The 24,269-nt window shown below is 40.1% G+C and overlaps 1 protein-coding gene across 9 annotated transcripts in view; it reads left to right on the top strand.

Annotated features, from left to right (window-relative positions):
• CTTNBP2 (cortactin binding protein 2) overlaps positions 1–24,269 on the top strand; it is a 165,931-nt gene that overhangs the window by 117,060 nt on the left and 24,602 nt on the right. For all 9 annotated transcript variants that reach the window (XM_012476405.2, XM_064374111.1, XM_012476406.2 and 6 more), the window contains 4 exons: positions 2,496–2,591; positions 3,830–3,909; positions 14,700–14,786; positions 14,869–14,968. In XM_012476405.2, coding sequence (XP_012331828.2) covers positions 2,496–2,591; positions 3,830–3,909; positions 14,700–14,786; positions 14,869–14,968 — 363 coding nt within the window. The remainder of the gene's footprint in view (positions 1–2,495; positions 2,592–3,829; positions 3,910–14,699; positions 14,787–14,868; positions 14,969–24,269) is intronic.

Consider the following 24,269-nt stretch of genomic DNA (forward strand, 5'->3'; position numbering starts at 1 on the left):
CAGCAGTCCTACGATGAAGAGAAAGTGAAATTTCGGGGTTTATTTATGTTTGTGGGTTTCATAACATGATTCTTAGTTCATTGATTAAGCACATTCAAAGCTTACTTGTGGCAGCTGCCGGTGCTGAAAAACTTGAGTATTCACAATGTACCCATTATGTAATGTTGCCTGTTAATATAAAAATGCTTTTATGCCTCAAATAATACTCAAAGAATAAAAAACATGAAAGCCTTTGATGAGGCTTTGTGATTGTGCTTGCTATTCTAGATAAATGTAAGAAACTAAACACCCTGCAGCTGCTTACTTTTGCACAAGTACTAAACACAGCTCAAAATATGTTCTTGAGTTGGGCCAGGAGCACTGTAGTGCATTAGTACCTTACCTCTAGGACAGGTTTTCTGATGAAGTCTAGACTTGAAAGAAGCACTTTAATGAAGATATATTCAATGCTCCCACCTGGGATGAATCAGGGTGATAATTGGTGATTTCAATTTGATAGACACCACAAAACAGATTCCAAAGAACTTATAAAAAGAAAGAGATTTGCTTTCTGCTGGGCATAGTAAGTACTCTGTAAATATGAATTGTCCCTGGTTAGCTCCTTTCTTCTTGGTCCAGGAGAACTACCATCTATGGGAAGTCTGCTCCTTTGCAAGGACTGTGTTGGGTGCTTTATAAATGGTCCTGTCAGTGGTGTCATTTTACAGATAACTGTGTACAAGATGACTTGCTTGAGGTCACAGAACCAATGAGCAAAGCAAAAGGATTCAAATCAGATTCTGTCTGATAGGAAAGCTTGTGCACTTTCAATGGTACTATACTGGAAAAGAATGGCCAAGGTTGAGGGAAAGGTGGGCTTTTTATCATTGCTATTTATCTGTAAGATTATTATATTGGAAAGCAGTTTATTCTGTTTACTCAAATATGCTTATTCACTTTCAAAAAAATGTTACTAGTTTTTAGACAAAAGTATTCATGACAACTTGATTTTATGCAACTTTGGCATGATCCTTGAAATTACTATTATTGGCTGGGCCTAGTGGCTTATACCGGTAATCCCAGTGCTTTGGAAGGATGAGGCAGAAGGATCACTTGAGCCCAGGAGTTCAACATACTGAGACCTCATATTTACAAATCAATTTTTTTTTTAACTAGCTGGGTGTGGCTGCATGCACTTGTAGTCCCAGCTACTCAGAGGCTAAGGTGGGAAAATCCCTTGATCCCAAGAGTTTGAGGCAGCAGTGAGCTATGATGGAGCCACTGCACTCCAGCCTGGGCCACTAAGTGAGACCCTGTCTCTTTAAAAAAACTAAGATTATTATTATCATAGAATTGTTATTATGTACTTAAAATTGCATTAAGAAATTGTCCAGTTCTTAGGAACACATTTTGTCCACACATCGAGTATTATTCAAAATGTGGTTCTGCCCCAGGGTCTGATAAACAAAGTCAGCACAACTGTGTTTTGAAGGGAATGGCCCTCCATCAGCCTTCATTCAGCTAATGTGGAAAGTGACAAAGGCAGATGGATATTCATTGCCAACAGATAAGTTTACCTCTGTGAGCAATGCATGCTAAGGCTTGATTCTTGCAGTGTTCATGCTTGTCTAAGGTATAACGCACCCTAGTAGCATTTCACATCCAAAAATCATTGAGTTTTGTGGATAAAGGGCTTAGTTTAGTGCCTGGCTGTAAACGCTTCATAATTGGTAATTACAACATTAGTATTATTGTTGTGTATACGTAAGTGAGTTTGCTGGATTCATAACTTAAGCTACATGGAAGGAACTTCAGGTCAGCAGATAAGCAGAGTTCCAGGTGTGTGTGCGTGTATATTCTCAGGCAGGCTGAGAATAGATGTTTAAGAATTGATCTGTGGAAGGAAGAGATGAAAACAAATACTTATTATCAATCACTCCCTAGAGAAGATATCTATGAAGTAGAACCCTTTCAGAACCAGAGTGAGCAAAGGGCCCACAATGGGAGAAGGCTTGCCTTATTCTGAGCACCTGAAATTATCTTTTTTGTTTTGTTTTGCTTTGTTTTTTTTCCTGGAATCTAAAAATTTGCTGGCAAGAGCCTCAGGAACCAGTTCGTAAATGATCTAATATCTCATCCAAAGTGCTTCTTAGGCTTTGAGAAACAAGCATTGGAAGAACCCTGAAACAGTTTTTGATTATGGTCAGCTTTGTTCTTCAGAGCTTAACCCTAGAAATATTTGAGTGGATATATTTGCTTTCTAGATCTCTCTCTTAATCCCTCCTCTGGGCTGCTTTGGAGAAGTCTGTAGACTGAACGCTTTCCTTTCGACCTTCAGCAAGAATTTCATTAGGGAGCTAACCCCTTTTGTAGCCTTATAGGTATTCTGTATGTGCCTTGGACAGTTTAAGCTCTGCATTCCTTAGAGTTCTCACAGAGGAGAGCGTATGTTTACCCTTGTGAGAGAAATCACTCATAAGCTGCCCTTGACATTTTATTTCATTTTTCGGAACTAGGAAATGTGCCATGGTCAGTGGGTCAGAGCTTTGCGCAGTCCCCGTGGGACTTTATGATGAAGAATAAGGCAGAGCACATCACTGTGCTTTTGTCAGGTAAGGATGTCTCTACCTGAGGTGATGTTTAAATTAGAGTGTTTGCTTCATGGCTGCCTCATAGCACCAATTCTTAAAGCTTCACGTTTTGTTCCGTGTCTTCTAGCCACACACTTGTGACTTCCACCACTAGGTCATTAGATGTTTTTTGAAATGTTTGATTAAGAGGAGGAAAACTCAAAGCTATGTTCTTGACACCCATGGTGATGTCTGTCTGGATCATTGATTCCTGCCATTCTGATTGCATCCTTCATTGAAAATAAACCGGAGGCCAAACTGACATGCTGATAAGAAAGTGACAGAGACTGTGTTAAAAGAGAAATGTCTTTTTTTTTTGTTTTACTGTCAAGTACAGCCTATGCTTAATATGATTATTATAATGGTACAGGCTAATATTTAGTGAGCACCTACTATGTGCTAGACTCTGTTGTTTATAGCATAAGTATCAAATCATTTAACTCTCATAACAGCCCAATGAGATATGCATTTCTGCTTATCCCCATTTTATATCCAAGGACATCGAGGCTCTGAGAGATTGATATTCTTGCCTAAGGTCATGCTACCACTATGTGGTATAGGAATACTCAATTTCTCAGCCCTCGATTCTGAACAGCTATGGATTTCATCATGTATTTCCCATACTTGGGAATGGAGTCTTTGAAAATTCAATCTTTACTAATAAAAGTTTATTTTATTACTTGAACTGGACTTACTGAAGATTAAAGAAAAGTGTTGAGGCCACCCCAGAACATTGCTTTAGGCCCAAATAATGTATTGAGAGAATGGCAGAACTTAGGGGTGGGCAGAGTATTGCCAGTGGACCTGACACTGGCGAAGGCTAAAGCTTTCTGAGGTTTGCAATGATCTATGATAACTTTTACTTATGAACTGTAAAACATTGAGCCCAGCAATCAGCAGATACCGGGCACAGTGTTGGGGCTGGGATCTGGAGGCCCTGGCTATAGTTGCTGGGAGGTGAGTGGGCTTCCCAGGGGGCAGGGGGAGGAGCAGCTGGGAGCTCTTGGGAGGTCAGGATCAGTGGCAGTTTATCAGCCAGAACAAAGCGTGGTCATATTTTCACAACAGAAAGGCACATTGGTGCCTCCTGGCCAAATGTTACCTCTGCCTACATAAGTCAACAAACACATTTTATCTTTTATGATGGATTCTGTGGTGTTTTGATCATTTATATTTAATAAGGGAGCACGCATTTTTCTTCTGTCTCTCCTTTCCTACAGGTCCTCAAGAAGGCTGCCTCAGTAGTGTGACTTATGCCTCCATGATCCCTCTTCAGATGATGCAGAACTACCTCAGGCTGGTAGGTGGACACTGCTGAGCAGAGGCCTGTGCTTCCCGTCCCTGCCACTGGAAAATTGGGTGGCCCATTTTTATGTTTAGAGGAGGCGTACAGCCCCCACCCACCCTGTGCTCTGACACCATTACCTTCCCCATCAGCCCACTCCCTGGCAGGCTGCCTGTTACATAGTCTGGATTTCTGTCACTGTCATCAAAGTATCTATTGCCTGGATCCAGAGACCACCTGTGACCTGTGAAGTGTTATAATTTGGGCAGGAGGAGGATGTCTTCCTTTAACAAAAACTTGATGTCAAGTAAATGATGATCAATGTGGAAGAGAATGGCCACAAATATCAAGATGCCTTACTGTAAACTTTTATAATTTAAAATTGAGTAAAGATGCTAGCATTAGTGAGAAGGTTAATTTGGCCACTTTAACAGAAACCAAATAATTACAGCTTAAACGGGATAGAAGATTATTTTTTTCAAATATATAAGTCCCAGCAGGTGAGAGGGCTGGGGAGGGAGAAGTGGCAGGTGACCTCCCCAGGGTCTCGGCACCCTTGCTCCCTGCTCCACTCTTCCCTGGGATGTTGTTTGTGTTGCTTGGTCAAAGGTAGTCACCACTTCCACTCCCACTTCCTAGCTGGAAGGAGAGAGCCTGGAGGGCGAGCTTTCCTTTCAAGGGAAGCGCCCATATCCTTCCTGCCCACATCCCATTCAGCAGAACTTACACACCTGTCGGTGCCTAGCTGGGAAGTGGGGCTTTTGCTGGGCAATCGTGCACCCACCTAAAACTAGGTGGTCTGTTACTAAAAGGAAGAAGAAGAATATGATCATCAAAAGAAAATAGCAAATTATAAATGTAAAATGGATAAATGTAATGCTTTGCATTTGTTAAATACTTATTACATGCCAGGCAGTATGCCGAGTGCTGTTATGATCTATTTTATTTTATTCTTCAGAACATCCCTATGAGATAATTTCATCCATTTTATAGATGGGGAAACTGAACAGAGAGAGGTAAAATGCTCAAAGTCATGTCTCTAGTAAGTGATGAAGCCAGAATTGTGCAAGTCTCTGATGTGTATGGGATCTATCTAAAACTAATGCTACTAGTGTAAAACATAAGGAAACAATAGTTTTGCTTGCTGCCTTAATTTAGATGACCTTTTAAAATAAATGAGTTGGAACTATGACACTTTACAAAAGTTGTTTCCATAGACTGTGAATTGATGCCTTTGTTTTCACCTCTCATGAAAAGAAGTATTCAGAACCATTCCATTGATCATCTAGCTAGGCTCAAAGTTAGGATTAGCCTTTGTACCAGCAGCCACAGTAGCAGAGAAACATTCAAAGCCTCACAGTGTGGAAAGAGTGGATTCTCCTGAATCAGATCTTTCACTTCTTTGCTTTACTCTTTGTCCCCCTTTCCCTAAAGCATCAAAGTAAGCCTGTGATGGGAAGGAGATCTGTCTCTTTACTTGGCTTAAGTGAAGGTAGAAGGGCGTGATCAACTGGTTTTCAGGAATGTTAGCCTCGGGCTTTCAGCAGAGTCAGCTGGTAGAACCACTTCCTTCTCTCCCTTTCCCTCTTCTCAGCTTCTCCATACAAGGCAAGGCTCCAACCCAGGACTTTTCCTTAATCCATTAAGATGATAAAATGCAACTGCAAATTATCGTTGACTAGCAAATCTGTAAAACGAAATGTTTGCTAGTCACATTATATGTAAAATATCCCAAGTACACCTATATATGTGACTCCTTTTACCTGAGACTTAGTTTGACTACCAATGACCAGGAAACCAGAGAACAAACACTGTTGTTAATTGTATTCTGAATTCAGTGAGTGTACATAAAAGGCTTTTTAATCCAACAGTTAACTCTTGAAGGAATATAATAAAAATGTGTCACTTATTTCAGCAGTCTGCAAAATGTAAAGTGACTGAGACAATACATCACAATGGTTGTGAATGTTTTCTCTTCCATAAACAATTGTAAGCCCCTTAAGAGCATAGACCATGTGTTATGCACTTTTGTGTCATGTTAGTTATTTCACTTGTTTGACAGCTGTTTATTGAGAGCCTCTTAAATGCAGGTAATGTTTTAGAAACTGAGGATAGAGTTATGTATAAGATGCATTCCCTGGTCTCATAGGGTTTACCTTCTAGTGGTAAAGAAGGCAGATTTTTAAAAAATCAAATGAATAAATGCATATGTATCGTGATGACCAGCACTAACACAAGTGTGTAGAAAAATAAAGCAGTCAAGGAGGTAAAGAGTGGGTGGAAGGGGAGGCAGCAAGCACTATTTTTAGATGGAGTTTTCAGGAAAGATCTTACTGTAGTGACATTTGGACTGAAAAACAAATGAAGTGAAGGGAGTAGCCTTGTGGAGGGTGCTTGAGGTACAGGGAGCCACAGATACAAATGTGTTCAGGTTGACAGTGAAGTCTGGGAAATGTTCAGAAACTAGATCATGCAGGAATATGGCAAAAACTGAATTTTATTCCAGGTGGGTAGGAAGCCGCTGGGGGAATTTGAGCCAGAGAGTAGCGTAGCTTCCCAGTTCCACAAATAACTACACACATGTTGATGTGTGTTGAATTGTTGGAAACCTGTACAGTAGATAAACAAATGGAATAATAGTTGACTCTGTTTACCTTTAACTTTTATGTTACAGGGTACATGTGCAGGATGTGCAGGTTTATTAAATAGGTAAATGTGTGCCATGGTGGTTTGCTACACAGATCATCTCATCACCTAGGTGTTAAGCCCAGCCTCCATCAGCTGTTCTTCCTGATGCTCTCCGTCCCCCCACACCAACCCTGACAGGCCCCAGTGTGTGTTGTTCCCCATGTGTCCATGTGTTCTCATCATTCAGCTCACGCTTATAAGTGAGAACATGCAGTATTTGGTTTTCTGTTCCTGCATTAGTTTGCAGAGGATTATGGCTTCCAGCTCCATTTGTGTCCCTACAAAGAACATGATCTCATTCCTTTATATGGTGGCAGAGTATTCCATGGTGTGTACGTACCACATTTTCTTTATCCAGTCTATCACTGTTGGGCATTTAGGTTGATTCCACGTCTTTGCTATTATCCGTAGTCCTGCAGCTAACATATATATGCATGTATCTTTATAACAGAATGATTTATATTCCTCTGGGTAAATTCCCAGTAATGAGATTGCTGGGTCAAATGATACTTCTGCCTCTAGAAAGAAATGAGGAATCACCACATTGTTTTCTGCAGTGGCTGGACTAATTAACACTTCCACTAACAGTGTGAAAGTGTTTCTCTTTCACCACAACCTTGCGGCATCTGTTGTTTCTGGACTTTTTAATAATCACCATTCTGACTGGCATGAGATGGTATCTCATTGTGGTTTTGATTTGCATTTCTCTAATCATCAGTGATATTGAGCTGTTTTCCGTATGTTTCTTGGCCACATGAATGTCTTCTTTTGAGAATTGTCTATTCATGTCCTTTGCCCACTTTTTAATGTTTTTTTTTCTTGTAAATTTGTTTAAATTCCTTGTAGACTCTGGATATGTGAGACCTTTGTCAGATGGATAGATTCAAAAATGTTCTCCCATTCTGTACGTTGTCTCTTCACTCTGATGATAGTTGCTTTTGAATAGCTAACTTTTTATTGTGCATTTATTATATACCTACCTCTGTTCTAAATATATGGATAATCTCATTTAATCTTTCTATGAGATAGACACCCCATACAAGTTACATTTTACAGGTAAATAAACAGACTCAAAGTAATTTACCCAGTGCTTTCAGTGATTAAATGATGGGACCCCCAGAGTTGAAAAAGCCTTTCTGCCTATTCATGCGTATAATCATAGTTATGCTAGTTATTAGCCTCTTGATTAAGCATTGACGTACCAGTCATTACTATGTATGCAAATGTATTGTATAAAATGCATGTGTTAAAACCCTTATGCAGAACACCACATGTAGTGAAGATTTTAAATCAGGATTCTGCTTCTGTTTTTTTTAAATGATGTTATTTTTAAATACTTTTATTGTTAAAAATAATACAAGTACATTTTAAATCTCCACCCTTGATTTAATAGGGAAAATATTCAACCTAATTGAGTTTTGAATCGCTAGTAGTTTATTGTAATTGTGGAATTTTTTGGCATTAACATAACTCAGACATTTCTCTTAGCCACTTTGTAATTTTTTATTAGGTTATTTGAAAGCTTGTGTTTTAATAATTTACAATGAATAATTATTTTATTAGAAAAAATGCTGGAGTTCAATTATCCTGATCTGAGCCCTACTTTAAAATTAAGACTCTGAATGTTCAGGATGGGATCCTTGAGATTCTTCTACCTGTTTTTCATTCACTCCAATATGTGCCGTGCCAGTCATTAAGAATCATCACTAGGAGAATCTAATTATTCTCCATACATTCCCAAAGTAAATTCACTACTTTCCCAGAAAAATAAGGTTGTAGCAGGGCACAGTGGCTCACACCTGTAATCTCAGTACTTTGGGAGGCTGAGGTGGGCAGATCACGAGGTCAAGAGATTAAGACCATCCTGGCCAAGATGATGAAACCCCATCTCTATTAAAAATGCAAAACTTAACTGTGCATGGTGGTGGGCACCTGTAATCCCAGCTACTCGGGAGGCTGAGGCAGGAAAATCGCTTGAACCCGGGAGGCGGAGGTTGCAGTGAGGCGAGATTGCACCACTGCACTCCAGTCTGGCGACAGAGCAAGACTCTGTCAAAAGAAAAGAGAGAAAGAGAAAGTTGTAAGTGGTGGTTATGTGTGTAAGACATCCCACGACCCTGTTAGCAGAGAGTCAGCTCTAGCCTGATGTTTCTCAGGAAGGAGCAAGCCTGGGTGAGGTCCTAGTGGAAGTGGGAAGCAGCCGGTTGCCTAGTATGAGGAAGAGGTGCTCTGCCACCAGCGGAACATTTGGCTTCCACGGCAATAATGGAAGAGGATTCTGGGCAGTAAGTTAGTGTCAGACCAGAAAAGGACTAGAGCAGAAAAACTTCATGAATTCCAGAGGCTGGCTGACAAGGGAGCAGTTATGTCCAAGAGTTCCATTTTATGTTTTCTGTTTTTAAAATAGCTGTAGTACCCAAGTTATTATGTCTATGTCAATAAATGGGGACTTGTCTATATTTGAAGTTAGTAATCAAGTCTGATGTTGGCTTTTAAGTTTCAATAAGCTGATTTTAAAAATAGTGCATGTATGTCTCTATGTATGTAAACCGTAATTTCTCTTAAATTTCTATTACTCTCTTATACCTATTCTTTAAAAGGGACCTCAGCAAATGATTAAAAGCTCTCTAACATGAAGAATTCCAATTTTTTATATTCCAAATGCTGGATGTTCCAATATTGTTTGAGAAAATTTTATGTTAATGAATACACTGTAATTGTGTCATTAGTGGCTCTAAAGTTACAAGTAAATTAGTTATTTAAAATTGGGTGTCAGAAGTGGATGGAATAAAATTTGTAGCTATAAAGCATGTGATTTTAAGCTGTGACCATCCCGATTTTATTGGCTCTATAATGCCCTTTTCATTTTTATTTATTTATTTATTTTTAAGTCAGCACAAGCTGGCCTAGAACCGTCTCTGGACAGACACTTTTTTTCCTCAGACTGTGTATGACGACTGAAACTCCAAACAAAACTTGTGATTTACTGCTTTAAAATGCCACACACACAAAATTAAAGTGCCACAACTCTGCAGACACATTACAGGTGCCACATCAACAGTAGTGGAGACCACAGCTCCTCTGGTAAGCCCCATTCTGCAGGAAAGCATTGTGGAGGGGAAAATAGAGATGCATGATCCATTGTTGAGGTCGCTTGTTTCCATTTAATCCAGAATCTCTTTGCCTCACAAAGCACTAATTGACATGTGATGAGCTTCCTGAATAGGCTGTGAAGACACTAGAATAAAAGGGATTGGTACCAATTGTGATAATGAGGCCAGTGTCCCTTTACTAATAAGCAGAAATGTCACACTATAAATGTGCACTTAGGGGATGATTCTGGCAACTACAATTAAGACTGTAATTTTAAAAGTTGTGTTCTATCTTTTTCAAAGAACAGATCTCCTTTCAGTACAATTAGAATTTTTATACCCTTCTTTCCCCAAAAAATCTGCCTATGTATCTATCTTTAGAGCCCTCTGCTGGAAGCATGGAGCATATATATTCATTATATTCAGATTTTGGTGTTTGGAGAAATATAACATGATAACTTCAAAACAATATGTAATGTCTCAGCAAAACTTTACATGGAGTAACAGGTTCCCAGTAATTAAGCTATTTTTGCTGTTGTTCAGAAATTAAATGGTAACCAACACGACTATATCATTTGATAACAAAATGCCTTTTAGAAAAAAATTGGTAATATCTGAAATGAAGAGAAACCTAATGAAATGCATGCATTAAAATATAGGAATATACATTTGTTTTTCTCTTTACCTATCTAATTCACTTATTTATGTATATTTTTACTTTATCTCATGAAGAACATTAGACTAGGTAAAACAAAGGGCTTACTGCTAGTGAATGGCCTTTCCAATGAAATTTTAAATTGAATGTTTCCTGTATGTATTTCCTAAAAGCCTATAGTCTGAGAACAAATGAAGTTTTGAAACTAAAGATAGCTTCTTTATGAAAGTGGGTCTCTATCTGTTACTTGATTTCAAAATCAGTCTTAAGAAAGTGTAGGCAGTTTGACAGAATGGCCATAATGAATAGAGCACTCTTATTCTCAGAAGTGAGACAAGATTAAATAGCCACGCTAGTTGAAAATCTCAGGGGTAAATCTTGAAAATCTTTAGCCTGTTTGTTTTCAATAAATCTTAAAAATCGGTGTTCTGTTTCACCAGTATGAAACAATTCGTTACTTGTGAAAAGAAAAATTCTACCTAATAAATCATAGCAATTTGGGATTAATTTGGAAAGCTCAAGAGCTCTGGTTTAAAATTGCACCTGGCTAGCAAACTGTGTACCTAATACGCAATTTCCCACTAAAGTACTTTTGAAAATTGACAAAACCTCATAGTAAGAGAAAAATAGAACTGAGGTCTCTCTTTGGTAAGAATCTGGAAACATTTTCTACGATTGTTAAGGGTAATAGAGTATTAGGCCCACTTATGTGAGAACTCCCTGAAATTAGGTAGGAAATCATTATCATCCTTCCCTTACCCATCTTCCTGGTGATTCAAAAACCAAGATTTATACCAGTTAGAAAATTGGGCATTTATCCTTTACTTCATAGTCTCTGCTTTTTATCATAGTGCATATCTGCACTGTGATACTCTCCTCCACTCCCAGGAGGTCCTTCCACATCCATCTGAAGACTACAGCTCCTAGAAATAACTGGACAAGAAGTTGGTGTGGATTAGTGAGACTGTGCTGCATCCCAGGAGGTGGATTCTCCAGAAGCACTCAGCAGGGATGGAGACAGGAGCTGCTGGGTTGCAGCACTTCCTGGGACTATGGTTTATCCTCATGCTGTTCATCCTCATTGGACAGCAGGAGTTCATTCCACTGAAGCCATTGCTAGACCCCGGAGTTTAGTAACTGCAGACACCAAGCTGTCATCCACCCACTGACCCAAGAAGGAGATTCAGCCACACAATTTGTGGACAGCGAGTGAAGCCAGTGGTGGGCCACACATCCTGCTTTCCTGCAAAATTCTTTCTCTGGTTTTATAGTATGTAAACAAATAATAACAAATTAACCTCATACCTATGGAAGAATACTGCAGAATAGTTTTCAGCCTGAGAACTCAAGGAAGAACACACGCTTAAAATTATTTACTAATGTCTTAGTCCATTCAGGCTGCCGTAACAAAATATCAGACTAGGTGGCTTATAAACAACAGAAATAAATTTCTCACAGCTCTAGGGTGTGAGAAGGTCAAGATCAAGGTGCCAGCAGATTCAGTGTCTGGTGAGGGCCTGTTTCCTAGTTCATAGATGGCACCTTCTCATTCCATCTTCAAGTGGTGGAAGGGGCAAGGAGTTCCCCTCACCCTCATTTATAAGGGCACTAATCCCTCCCAAAGACCCCAACTCCTAATTCAATCACCTTGGGGGTTAGAATTTTAACATATGAATTGGGGCCAGGGGGAAGCAACAGAAACATTTTGACCACAGCAACTAGAAAAAACAGAAGTTTGGAAAATTATGTTCTTTGTCTACAGAATGCAAGGTGGTAGACTATGCAAGGAGTGCAAGAAAGTCATAGTAGAGTCTGGGCTTAGATTACAAAAAATAGTGTTAGAAAGGAGATGAATGAGGTAAGGCAATATTAGAACAACTGAAAATGCAATGGCATCAAGTTGCACTTGACTGTAGAGAGCAGAAGTGAGATCATGAATATTCTGTTGAGTGTTGTGCAAGACTAATTTGAGGAGCTCTCTCTGAATGCAAAAGAGGAAAAGGTTATAATGATGAGATAAGATGATAGATACAGAAAACAGAAATTAAGCACTGTAGGTGTTCCTTATAATTAAAGAGACCTAGAAGAGGAGAAATCACCAAAAAATTGGAGAAAAATTTCCTAATCCAAAATTTCTGACTATGCATATCAAAAGGACTTACCATGCTCCACTGAAGACTGGGAGAAAGAGGCCATAACAAGATATATCTGGGCAACGTTTTTTATTGATAAGTACAATCTGTACATTGCATGGGCTTCCCCATCTCATAACTATAAATGGAAACGTATTATTCTTGAATAATTATTTAATAATAATGTACCTCTGCAAACCTGTGGCCCCACTGCCTTACTCCTAGAGGCAGAACCTCAGCAGCGTTTTCTAGGGCATTCTTCTTTCCTGTGTCTCTGGGGAAGTTCCTGCTTCAGCTTTGGTCCTTGCCTGTACCTCCACCGTAAGCCTTTTACTAAAGGTGTGCTAATAATGGAATAGTATTCCAACTCAGAGAATATTACTGCAGGCTTCCAGACATACTGTCTTTCAGAGCCTAAAACTCAGTCCCAAGCCCAACATCAAGGAACCCCTTAAAGGACCACTGCCCCGTTAGCTCATGGTCTGATACCTGGTTGTCATGTCTGGCTTGCTCCACTTTCCAGAAGTGCCCACAAACCTTCCTTAGTCTCCTTAGAGGCCAAACCTCATGTCTTTTTGTTGTTGTTGTTGTTTTCCTTGAGATAGTCTCACTCTATTGTCAGGCTGGAGTGCAGTGGCATGATCTTGGCTCATGGCAACTTCCACCCCCCCGAGTTCAAGTGATTCTCCTGCCTCAGCCTCCCAAGTAGCTGGGATTACAGGCACCCACCACCACACCTGGTTATTTTTTTTTATTTTTAGTGGAGATGGGGTTTTACCATGTTTGCCAGGCTGGTCTCAAACTTCTGACCTCAAGTGATCTGCCCACCTCAGCCTCTCAAAGTGCATGAGTCACCATGCCCGGCCCAAAACTTAAGACTTAAAGACCTAGGATAAGGAAAAAGTTACCTTATCTTTTATGCTAAGAGTTTTTCCTCAAGCCTTCCTTTTATATCCCACAATCTGCCTCCCTGTAATCATGTACTGGGTCATATTTACTATCTTCACAGAAGTCCACCCCCGCTACCATAAAGGGTGAGCCTTTCCCTGTGATCACGAAAGAACAACTACAATAGAAGACAACACAGAAATATACACACACATTCTTACATTGTCCTGTTCTAGGTTATAGAGAGAACAAACCCAAAACTTCTCTAAGTCTGGGTGGCTCAACCTTCACATGTGAGCAACATCAGCAGTACCAGTTAGGTTGGAGCCTTGCCTGTCCAAGTCCTTTCCTGCAAGACCTTGCTGCAAGGCCGGAAAAGCCTCTCCCAAGCATGTGTGCTGGGAGGGGGCAGGGGTGTCAGCCCTGGGATGACAGAAGTGGGGAGCTGACTTTCCTCTCCACATTTTTCTCAAGACCGTTATCGCTGCCTTTGCCTTGTGTAGATGATAATTGCCTTTCCATCCAAGTGCCTGCCGAATCTCCATGTTCTCAGGAGATATATTTTTATACACAAGGATAAAGGTTAAAAATAAAATCTATAAGCATCCAAGCCAGAGTTTTTCTTTTGACAAAGCAAAAGTGATCCATCTCTACCTAAATTTCTTTGAAACACTGAATTCCAAAATGAAATAATATATAAAGTTGATCTGAGTTTTATACTTTCCAAAGCATATTTTACCTAAGAAGTCAACACAAAGACATTCTCTTATATACAACAGCTGTAAAAAGATTACACTCATGTACCCATCTTTTAAACATACACACACACACACACACAGCCACTATGGAAATAAAACACTGAAGAAAACAAAAATATTTATGGTGACTGTGGGTGCTGACACTCAGTAATTTTTTATTCTTCTTTATTTTACCAAAATTTCCATAATGAAATACATTACTGTTTTAACCACTAAAAAGTTAAATAAACACTGAGAAAATTCAACATAAAGAGCATCTGCAAAGGATAATAAAGAAAAAATTACAGAATTTCTGCAAGGGACAAAGTGTACTTGGAACTGTGTTTCTCAGCTAACCTGCTGAACCTCACTGTAGAAAATAGAGGGAAAATTTTGTTTTTTAAATATCAGATCTTGCTAAATACTTTGCCCATGTTTCATATTCAAATGAGAGTACACATGTCCAGTGAATAAAACTAATCTCTAAAATACTGTTTTTAATCTTTCAAAAGTATGATGACAAAAGAGAATTCCACACATGTGTACCACTTTTTTTTTTTCCTCTTCTCAACTTAGCATCTTCACCCTAGGTCTCTTCTTGGTTTGTTAATAGGTTGAGCAATATCATAATGTCATTTTCCACGGCCCAGAAGGAAGCTTGCAAGACTACATAGTACATCAGCTTGCGCTCTGCCTGAAGGTATTGATTACTTGTATACCATCTCCTTTTCTTTGAAAATTGGCAAGTATGTAGAACTAATCACCATGTTTTCTTATCACAGCACAGACAAATGGCTGCGGGATTCTCCTGCGAAATAGTGAGAGCTGAAGTAGATGCTGGTTTTTCCAAGAAACAGCTACTAGACCTGTTCATCAGTAGCGGTAAGAACATTTTAGCAAATTGGCAGTGATAACCTAAAGGCATGCTTTTCAATGGTGCCATTAAAAGGAAATACACTGTGTTGCTTGAGAATACACTTAAGATAACTTTAATTATTCAGCAGTTATGGGATAAACACTTGCAAAAATTATCTTCATGTGTATATTATTGCATTTGTTGAGCATCCTGCATTTTCTTCTTTTTGTTATCTTTTGTTATGAATCATTAATTTTTGCTAGCATACTGTGTTACTGGCACTAGTGGTCTACCAAGGAAGGATGTGGTAGGAGCAGTTCACCCTAGCTGAATTAGGTATTGAATCTTTGATGCTGTTTAGAATTGCTGGAGCATGGTGGTGATAAACAGCAGATCGATTTTTTTAGTAAATTTTATTACTCATAAATTCTCTACAACCAATACATCCCTTAGTGCTGCACCTGGGGTCAGCAGTCTGCCTGCCTTGGGCCTCCCAAAGTGCTGGGATTACAGACGTAAGCCACCGTGCCTAGCTAGCACTTTCTAAGTCAACAGATGAATAGATAAAGAAAATGTGGTACATATACACAATGGAGTACTATTCGGCCATAGTAAAGAATGAGATCCTGTTATTTACAACACGGATGGAACTGGAGATCACTATGTTAAGTGAAATAAGCCAGGCACAGAAAGACAAACATCACGGGGTCTCAATTGTTTGAGGGATCTAAAAATCAAAACAATTGAACTCATGGAGACAGAAAGCAGAAGGGTGGTTACCAGAGGAAGGGAAGGGTAATGGGGTGTTGAGGGGCAGGTGGGGATGATTAGTAGGTACTGAAAAAAGTAGAATGAATGAGACCTACTGTTTGATAGCACAACAGGGTGACTAGAGTCAGTAATAACTTAATTGCACATTGTTAAATAACTAGAAGAATGTAATTGGATTGTTTGTAACACAAAGGGTAAATGCTTGAGGGGATAGATACCTCATTCTCCGTGATGTGATTATTTCACATTGTATGCCTGTATCAAAACACCTCATATACACATAAATATACACACCTACTATGTAGCCACATTTTTTATTTTAATTTTTTAAAAAAGAAATGAAATTCAGAGGCAGGTTTAAGGAAGCACAGAGGATTTCACTGAGAATACCACAAACCTAGAAGCACATCTTGGGGGCAGAAAAATTCCAGTAGAATCTGAGTATCACTGTACTACACAGGCCGGCCTTGGGCTAGAAACTAGTGAAAGTTAGCTACACAGAAAGCTGTTTTTTCTGATAATGTTACTAATTGTAGCTAACACTTTTTAAGCTCTTACTCTGGTAGGCCCTGTTCTGAACACTGCATTTATTAACTCACAACTTTATGGGGCAGGTACAATCCCATCCCTGATTTATAAGCATGAAAACACTTGAGATAAAAGATTAAGTGTCCTGCCCAGAGGTCCCCCAGCAGGAACACAAAACAGAACTCCAACCCCAGCAGTCTGGCTCCTAAGCCTGACCTTACTCACTACGGGCCTTAAAAACTCCCCAGTGCCAAAATATCCTTTTTCCCCCATTAGTTATCTAACAAAAGTTCCCCACATTTTTTCAACTTTCAGTCTTGCTTCTTCTCAATGTAAGAAGCTAAAGTATTTTGTGCTCACCCTATGAGGGTAGATAGCAAAGACAGACTGAAGTCTACTCTAAGCTTAGAGAGTTAAGAAGACTGGAATGAGGTCATGAAGGATGCAAAGGTGACCAGCTCAGCATTTCTAGATCTATGGTGGCATCTTCTTAGAAACAGCTCCTCTTCCTCATTTCCCAGTTTGGAGAGTGGCCCATGTTTCTTGGCTCCCACACTGGAAACTCAGATCTCGTTGGCAGGCTTGAAAACTTCAATGCCCCCAAGTAACAACAAGCCACAGGAAGAGGTGAAGCAGGCTGGGCGGGGTTGCAGTAGAGGGGAGGAAGAGGGGAGGCATGCCCCAATCCCCATGAGGCGCAGTAGCTCTCAGAGCCAGCTGTTTGTTGCTGACAGAACTGTAGGTCCAGTGTCGTCAGGTCTTGTGACTTTTAGGAATTAGCCAGAAATCCAGGTTTTTATGTAAAAGCTTTGAGGTTTTGTTCCTTCAGTATTACTAACTGTTCTAATTTTTTAAAGCACTGTGAGAACCACATAGAACCCCAGGTTCTCTCATTTGCAGACCCTCACCCTTGTCCCACGGTTAGTCTCAATCTGCTTTTAAAAATCCATTTCCATCGGCACCATCTTACTTTAATGCTCCCCTTTCCTAGAACTCCTCGCTTTTATGTCAGTGGTTTTTCTGTCTGTCGTTTCTCCTCCCTGAGCATTCTTCACAGGCCAGCAGACCTCAGGTTAAAATCCCTGTGATATCTGCCCCTCCCATCCTGCATCTCTCCATTGCCCAATAGACTAGGTCGATGCGTTCAAGGCCTTCTATTCTGGGGCCTTCCAACACCTGATGTGCCTATCTCACCCTTTTAAAGTAGATACCCATGCTCCAGCAGATTATGACGTTTCCTCCCTACGTATCCTTTGCTTTCCACTCTCCATGTCTTTGCTCATGCTGCAGCTCCCACTAGAATTAAGGAGTAAACACGTCAACGCCTCTCATCCCACACACACCATGGCTACCACATAGCAGGTATGATGCCAAGTAGTCGGTTATTCACTGGTGATTAAAGTAGACACAGTCTCTGTCCTTCTGGAAACTGTCAAAATACTTGAAGGACACCTCAAATGAAGCTTCTGTGATTCCCTCCTCCTGGTAAACAGCAGGGGACTTTGTTTATCCTTCTGGGCACCACCCAACTGTTATGTCAAGTCAGTGAGGGTATTATTTGGGGTTTTGCCTCGTCCCACACACGTGTTACATCATGAGCTCCATGAAGGCTAGCATTTAACTTATTCTTCTCTTAGCCTTGTAGATAGATTCTCAATGATTATTTGTTGAATGAATTGGTGAATTTTCTGATACAAGAAATAGCATAGGCAAAGAAAAGGGGAATTCTTAGCCCAATTCAGGTGTCAGCAAGTAGAAGAACTTGCTTAGAGTCGAGGTAGAAAGAAGTAAGTTTAGAGAGACAGGAGTCGGTAAGGGAGTCATTGATGACCTGGCACAAAGATAGAATAATTTGGATTTTAAAAAATGAAGTGTTTAAACAATAGACTAAGGACAAAAAAAACTTCACTGTAGGTTCAAGAAGGAAGAGTAGGAAATTGTATGTCATCTCCAAATACAGAATAAAAATCCTTCTATAGCCTTCATATCACATGAATGTGATTTGGTAAGGAGGCTGTGAGTGCATATTATAAATGGATTAAATATTCCTCAGTGCAAGGTATGGAATTAGGTTAGTAAGACAGATACATTTTTAAATTACAAGTGATCATAAGCAGTAAAGCAGAAAAAAAATTCATACAGAAGGATTTTTATTCTGTATTTGGCTTAGTAATTTACAAGTATCAATATCTTTCTTTACTTTTTTTGGTTTGCTTTTTGAGATGGAGTCTTGCTCTGTCAACAGGCTGGAGTGCAGTGGCACGATCGTGGCTCACTGCAACCTCTGCCTCCTGGGTTCAAGCAATACTCTTGCCTCAGCCTCCCAAGTAGCTGGGACTACAGGCGCACGCCACCACGCCCAGCTAATTTTTATATTTTTTTAGTAGAGACAGGGTTTCACCGTGTTGGCCAGGATGGTCTCGATCTCTTGACCTTGTGATCCACCCACCTCGGCCTCCCAAAGAGCTGAGAGTACAGGCGTGAGCCACCGCGCCCAGCCTCTTCACTTTTTAATAATAAAACTATGATAGAAATACAAGGTTCATCTGCTAAGACCTTGACTGCGGTTCCCCAAGTTAGCAAGATGGGCATTATAACTTCCTGTCTGCCTCATTCCTCATGTCTAGGCAGTCCCTAAGCTCTATGGAATGTGCTTCCTCTATCTCATCTCCTCCTCCTGCTCTCCATTCCCCCTATCACCTATCATTTCTTGTTCAAGGGATTCTGGAGGCCTCATCATTAACCCTTCATATTTCCTCTGGTCTCACTCCCTCCAGGGGCCCTCCACAAGGCATTCGGGGGCTCACTGGAGGATACATAACCATTCAGACTGTTCCCTGATATCACATTCCCAAGGCTCCAGAATGAAAGCTAAAACTCTCAGAATCTACATCAGGAACATTGTGGGCTGGCCTCTCATCCTTCCCTTGCCACGGTTCACCCTCATCTCCTAAAACCCACTCCACCTTCACCACCATCTTCTCAGTAGGACCCATGCTGTGGGCTGGAGGCTGATGAAGACAGCAGAGAACTAGAATCAGTGAGGGCACCAGAGATTTCAGAGCAGTGCAGGGGAACTCCCGTGAGCCAGAGAGAAGGATCCATCAACGGGCATGGTGTCAGCACTTTCACTGTGCAGAAAGCATGCAGCAGGGAATGATCTTTCAGTCAAGAGGTGATGGATGAGGCCACAGGGTAGAGAAGGCAGAGATCCGGATGGAGGAAAGCGGTTTTCTAGGCTGTTCCACTCAAGCATTTAGAATAGTGAGTATATGGGGATTATTTACCAGCTACTCTCTTTTTTACAAAGAAATTAATCAAATGATAAGTACCACAACTGAAGAGTACATTGATTCCTGAGGTATTCTACATGTATTCCTGATGGTTCACCTTATTTTCTCTGAAGAGAGAGCCTTAACCTGCGTGGATTGAACTGGGGTCAGAATGCTGAGTTCTGTCTTCCACTGAGCACAGCACACATTGCCTTACTTGTTCCTCTCTACGACACTGCAGAAGAAAGCCAGTGAACAGCCACAGAGAAAGCATTAAAGAAGTGTGTGAGCAAAAAGGACAGAAATGAAGAGTAGCAATAGTAATTTAAATAATTAGCTTTAAGAATCTAAAGCTTAGAGATTAAAATGGTGCCAAAGAAGAAAAGAACAGAGGACTTAAGACCACTTCAAAGAGAATGACACAGCAGTTATTCTAAGATAAATTACTTTGTGTTTATTTTTAAATGACATTTCCTTCTCATATTCCCTTTCTTGAGAGAGAGTCACGTCATATGACTCTGTTATTTGGTAAGGAGGCTGTGAATGCATATTAGAATCAGGTCAAATTTCTTCTCAGTGTAAAGTATGAAGTTGGGTTAGCAAGACAGATACTTTTTAAAATGACAGGTGACTGGAAACAGTAAAACAGAAATTTAAACACTAGATGGGTATTTTAATCTTTGAATTTTTCAAGGGAACTTTCCTTTGTAAAAGTAATGAGGATGGGATTACTGTAATAACAATAAGAGACTATGACAATTGGAGTCTCCAGAAATGAGTTTACGTCCTTGGACCCTGCATTCCAGGAGGCTAGTTAAAGACTTGCCCTATGCTTCCTGCTTGGACTCTCAGAGCATCATTCCTGCAGAGCCGTGGTTTACAAACACATGGAAAAGAGGGGCTGTTTTCTATCCTCAAAGGGTAGATTATAGTCTTGGAGTCACCTAAGACACAAAGCAGTTTGGGTTTAGCTATAAATGTGATATGTTAATTATATTTAAGCTGATAAGTTTTGCTGCAGAATTTACTCTCTGGGACTTTTAATATAAAAATGTTCAAAACTGGGCTGTAGTCCTGAGTCTCACAAAGACTGTCCAGTTAAAATTACCAACCTGCAGGAGAGGAGCAGGGCTGATGGAACCTATAAAGTTGGAAGAAAAACGTCAAAAAGAGCAGACTGGTTTCAGAAATACCATTTTGAAGTAGCACAAAGCAAAGGGAATTCAAATGGCTGACTTTCTGACCACAGGTAAAAAGGAACCTGCAGCTGTAACATGGGGTGTGTGGCCTTCATTCTCACCTCTCCATCATCCTTGATCAGAGACTGGTTAATCCTTGAAACTGTAATGAGTTTTTGTTCCACCTTGACTAAGGATATTGAACGTAAGTAGTCAGAAGGAAAAGTAGGTACTAATGAAAAACTGAGGCAATGAGGCAAGCGGATGAAGACAAAGCTTTTCCCCAAAGAAACTCTGCTGTTTGACTTGATTGCAGCTCATGGGAAGCCAAGATAAAGATGAAGTGGAAGCATAACCCAATGGTTATGAATAGCATCCCTTCCCCGTTTTTGTCTGGGGCACAAGCTCCATTTCTTTCTTCCTCAGTCCATTGAATGTGAGATGAATTAGGTCATTAGCAATATAGTCCTTGCTTGTGGACCCAGGAGAATGAGCATACTGCCTCTTTCTAAGAGACCCCAGCATGCCTGAAAACTTATTTATTTTATCTCCAGCCTAGACCCTTCCTCAGTGCCCTCACCCTCATGCCCCACCACCTGCTGGACATCAGAGAAGCAATGCTTCACTCATCAAACACGTCAAGCCTGAAGCATAACCCGTCAGCACCGCCCCCTCCTCAAGTACATGCTTGGTCGTCTGCTCTCTGCCTCCATTAACTGCACAACCTCTTCCCTGGTGGGAACTTAAGAGTTGTTTCCAGTATTTCCTCTCTGCCCCTCTCTCAATAAGTCAACCACTGAGATTTACTGATTCAGGCTCAAACTGCCTTTTCAGTCTGCCTTGGTCCTGAATGAGGCTCCCATCATCTCTTTCCTTATTAACCACAGCATAAGAGTCTAGGAGATGTGTTCTTCTATTTCTTTCCTCCTCAGCCAATTCTCTGCACCAGTGAGGATCTCAGAGCAGGAGTCAAATCCTGTTTATCCCTCTACTTAAAGACTTCCACTTATTCCCACAACTGGTAGCTCCCTTCCAACAAGACATTCTGGGTCTTCTACTTTTCATTTTTGGCTTGGTCCTGAGGCTTCATATCAGCATGTCTCACCCCTGGTTGCACATTCCGGTCACTAGGGCGCTTTTATGAAATGCCAATGCCCCAGGCCCAGCACGGAGCAATGAAATCAGAATCACTGAGAATCGCTGCGTATGGATCCAATGTTCATGCAGCCCAGGATGAAGACGCATCCTGCCTTCTGCCACTGCCCACAGCTGTGACTGCTGGATCCCATGCCACTCCTGTGGTTCCACCCCAAGTTCCCAGCCCTGCCCCAGCTTTCCATATGGATCAGCTTTGAGCTCACCATCATGCCACTTTTGTAATTATTCTGACCTTGATGTGATGCCCCATTTCCTTCTAGAATTGAGTCCTGCCCAGCCTCCATTCTTCAGCCAGTGCCATTTCTTAAACTTACTTTAAAATGCCACACACCCCCAGTTAGAATGAGTGACTACTGGCATGCCATAGTATTCAGCATACGGTACCTGTAGCAAAGAAGCATTGGGTAAGCATTTGTTGAAATGCAAGGAAATATTCCTTCCTTCAGATACATTCTGGCTGGCTGCAGCAGCTTCAGAGCCACTTAAACTAGTGATGCACTTAAATCAGGGAAAATCTAGAGACCTTCAGTCCTCAGTTACAGAAAACCAGATACATCAACCATCAATCCTGTGTTTTTTTTAAATCACTGAATTAAAAGGGTTAGTTTTCCATTGTCATTTTAACTAACTATGGATTTCTCATACTTCCACAATACATCTATTTCTGAAATAACATTTGAACCCAAACAAACACACAGAATTTTAGCATTCTTTACTGAATAGCTGTGTTGAAAAGGATCTGACACTCACTAGATGCTAGTGTTAACGGCCCTCTACAAGTACAACTAGATTGAGAGGTGGCTGTGATTGTTTCGAGCCTTCTAGTTTTTAAATTTTCATAGCATTCAGAAAAGCTATTTCTGTCTGAGAGGAGATCCATTTACAATGTTCAAGGAGTTCTTTTGAAAATGAAAATGCATTGTGTCTATAGTAACAAGGAATTGACAATAGACTATCATGAGTATTTATAAAAAGTCAACTATTCGGTAATGTTATTCTCAAGTAGTTTAAACTGGTCTCTTTTCAAGGTTAATTTGGCTAAAATTGTGGCATCTTAGAATTTTCGAGAAATAAAGTGCTTTTATTTTTTAATTGATTGGTATATAGGAAGTGCCATATATAATACATTTTAACTAAAATATTAATAGTTTTTGCTTAGTAGATGCCAGGTACTGTTTTAAGTGTGTTTTGTGCTCTGACTTATTCATGTCCTATATATAATAATAATTTTTCCTTTACTTTCCAACTTTCATTTTGGGTTGACATGAAGTCAGCCCTTCCCATCCTGAGTGGAAGGAATATGAAAATATGACTCAGAAGTTCTGGATTTCACTCCTCCCTTACCATTGTTTCTGAGACCACTTCAACCTCTCCGAGATCTGGAAAATGGAGAGAGGGACCTACTTATCTCTCTGAGGTCCTGTCTACATTTTTTTTTTGAGACAGGGTCTTGCTCTGTTGCACAGGCTGCAGTGCAGTGGCACGATCACAGCTCACTGTAGCCTCAACCTCCTGGGCTCAAGTGATCCTCTCACCTCAGCCTCCCAAGTAGCTGGAAATACAGGCACATGCCACTATGTCTGGCTAACTTTTTGTAGAGGCCAAGTTTCACCACATTGCCTGGGCTGGTCTTGAACTTCTTGGCTCAAGTGATCGGCCCACCTTGGCCTCCCAAAGTGCTGGGATTACCAGCATAAGCCACACACCTAGCCTTGATTATATAATTTTATGAACATTTTACATATGCAGAATTTAAAGGTAATTTAAGGGCATTTAACCTTTTATATTGTGAAATAGATACGCTAAAATATATACTACTTACGTTTACAGGTTAATGAATAATTTTAAATAACCATTTGACCACTGACTAGGCCAAGAAATAGAATATTCTCAGCTCCCAGAATGTGACTGTGTGGTCTTTACCTTTATCACAAACCCTTCCCTTTGGAAATAAGCACTACTCTTATCTTTCATGATAATCATTTCTTAGCTTTTCTTTATAGTTTTACTCCCTGGGTATGAATCCCTAAATTATAGATTTAGTGTTACCTGTTTTCAGTTTTACATGATGAAATCACATTTATATAATCTTTTCTGATTTGCTTCTTAATATCTTGTTTGTGAGTCTTCCATGTTGTAAAAGTTGTCATTTGTTCACTTTCTATTTGTTGTATGAACATACTCTTATTTACGTATTTATTCATTTTATTGTTAATGACATTGGGTTGATTCCATTTGAGACCTGTTGCAGAACAAGACATGTTGCATCATTGTGAATGTATTCAAATATATCAAATAATTCCAAACAGTTTTCCAGAGTTGTTCATTCTCCCAGCAATTTAAGAACTTCTCCTTATACCACATCTCTGCCAATGCTTTATAAATGCAGACTTTTTGATTTTTGCCAATTTGGATAAATT

The sequence above is a fragment of the Aotus nancymaae genome, unplaced genomic scaffold, assembly GCF_030222135.1.
Source record: "Aotus nancymaae isolate 86718 unplaced genomic scaffold, 86718_ANA_hifiasm-v0.15.2.pri h1tg000002l, whole genome shotgun sequence".
NCBI classification, from domain to species: domain Eukaryota; kingdom Metazoa; phylum Chordata; class Mammalia; order Primates; family Aotidae; genus Aotus; species Aotus nancymaae.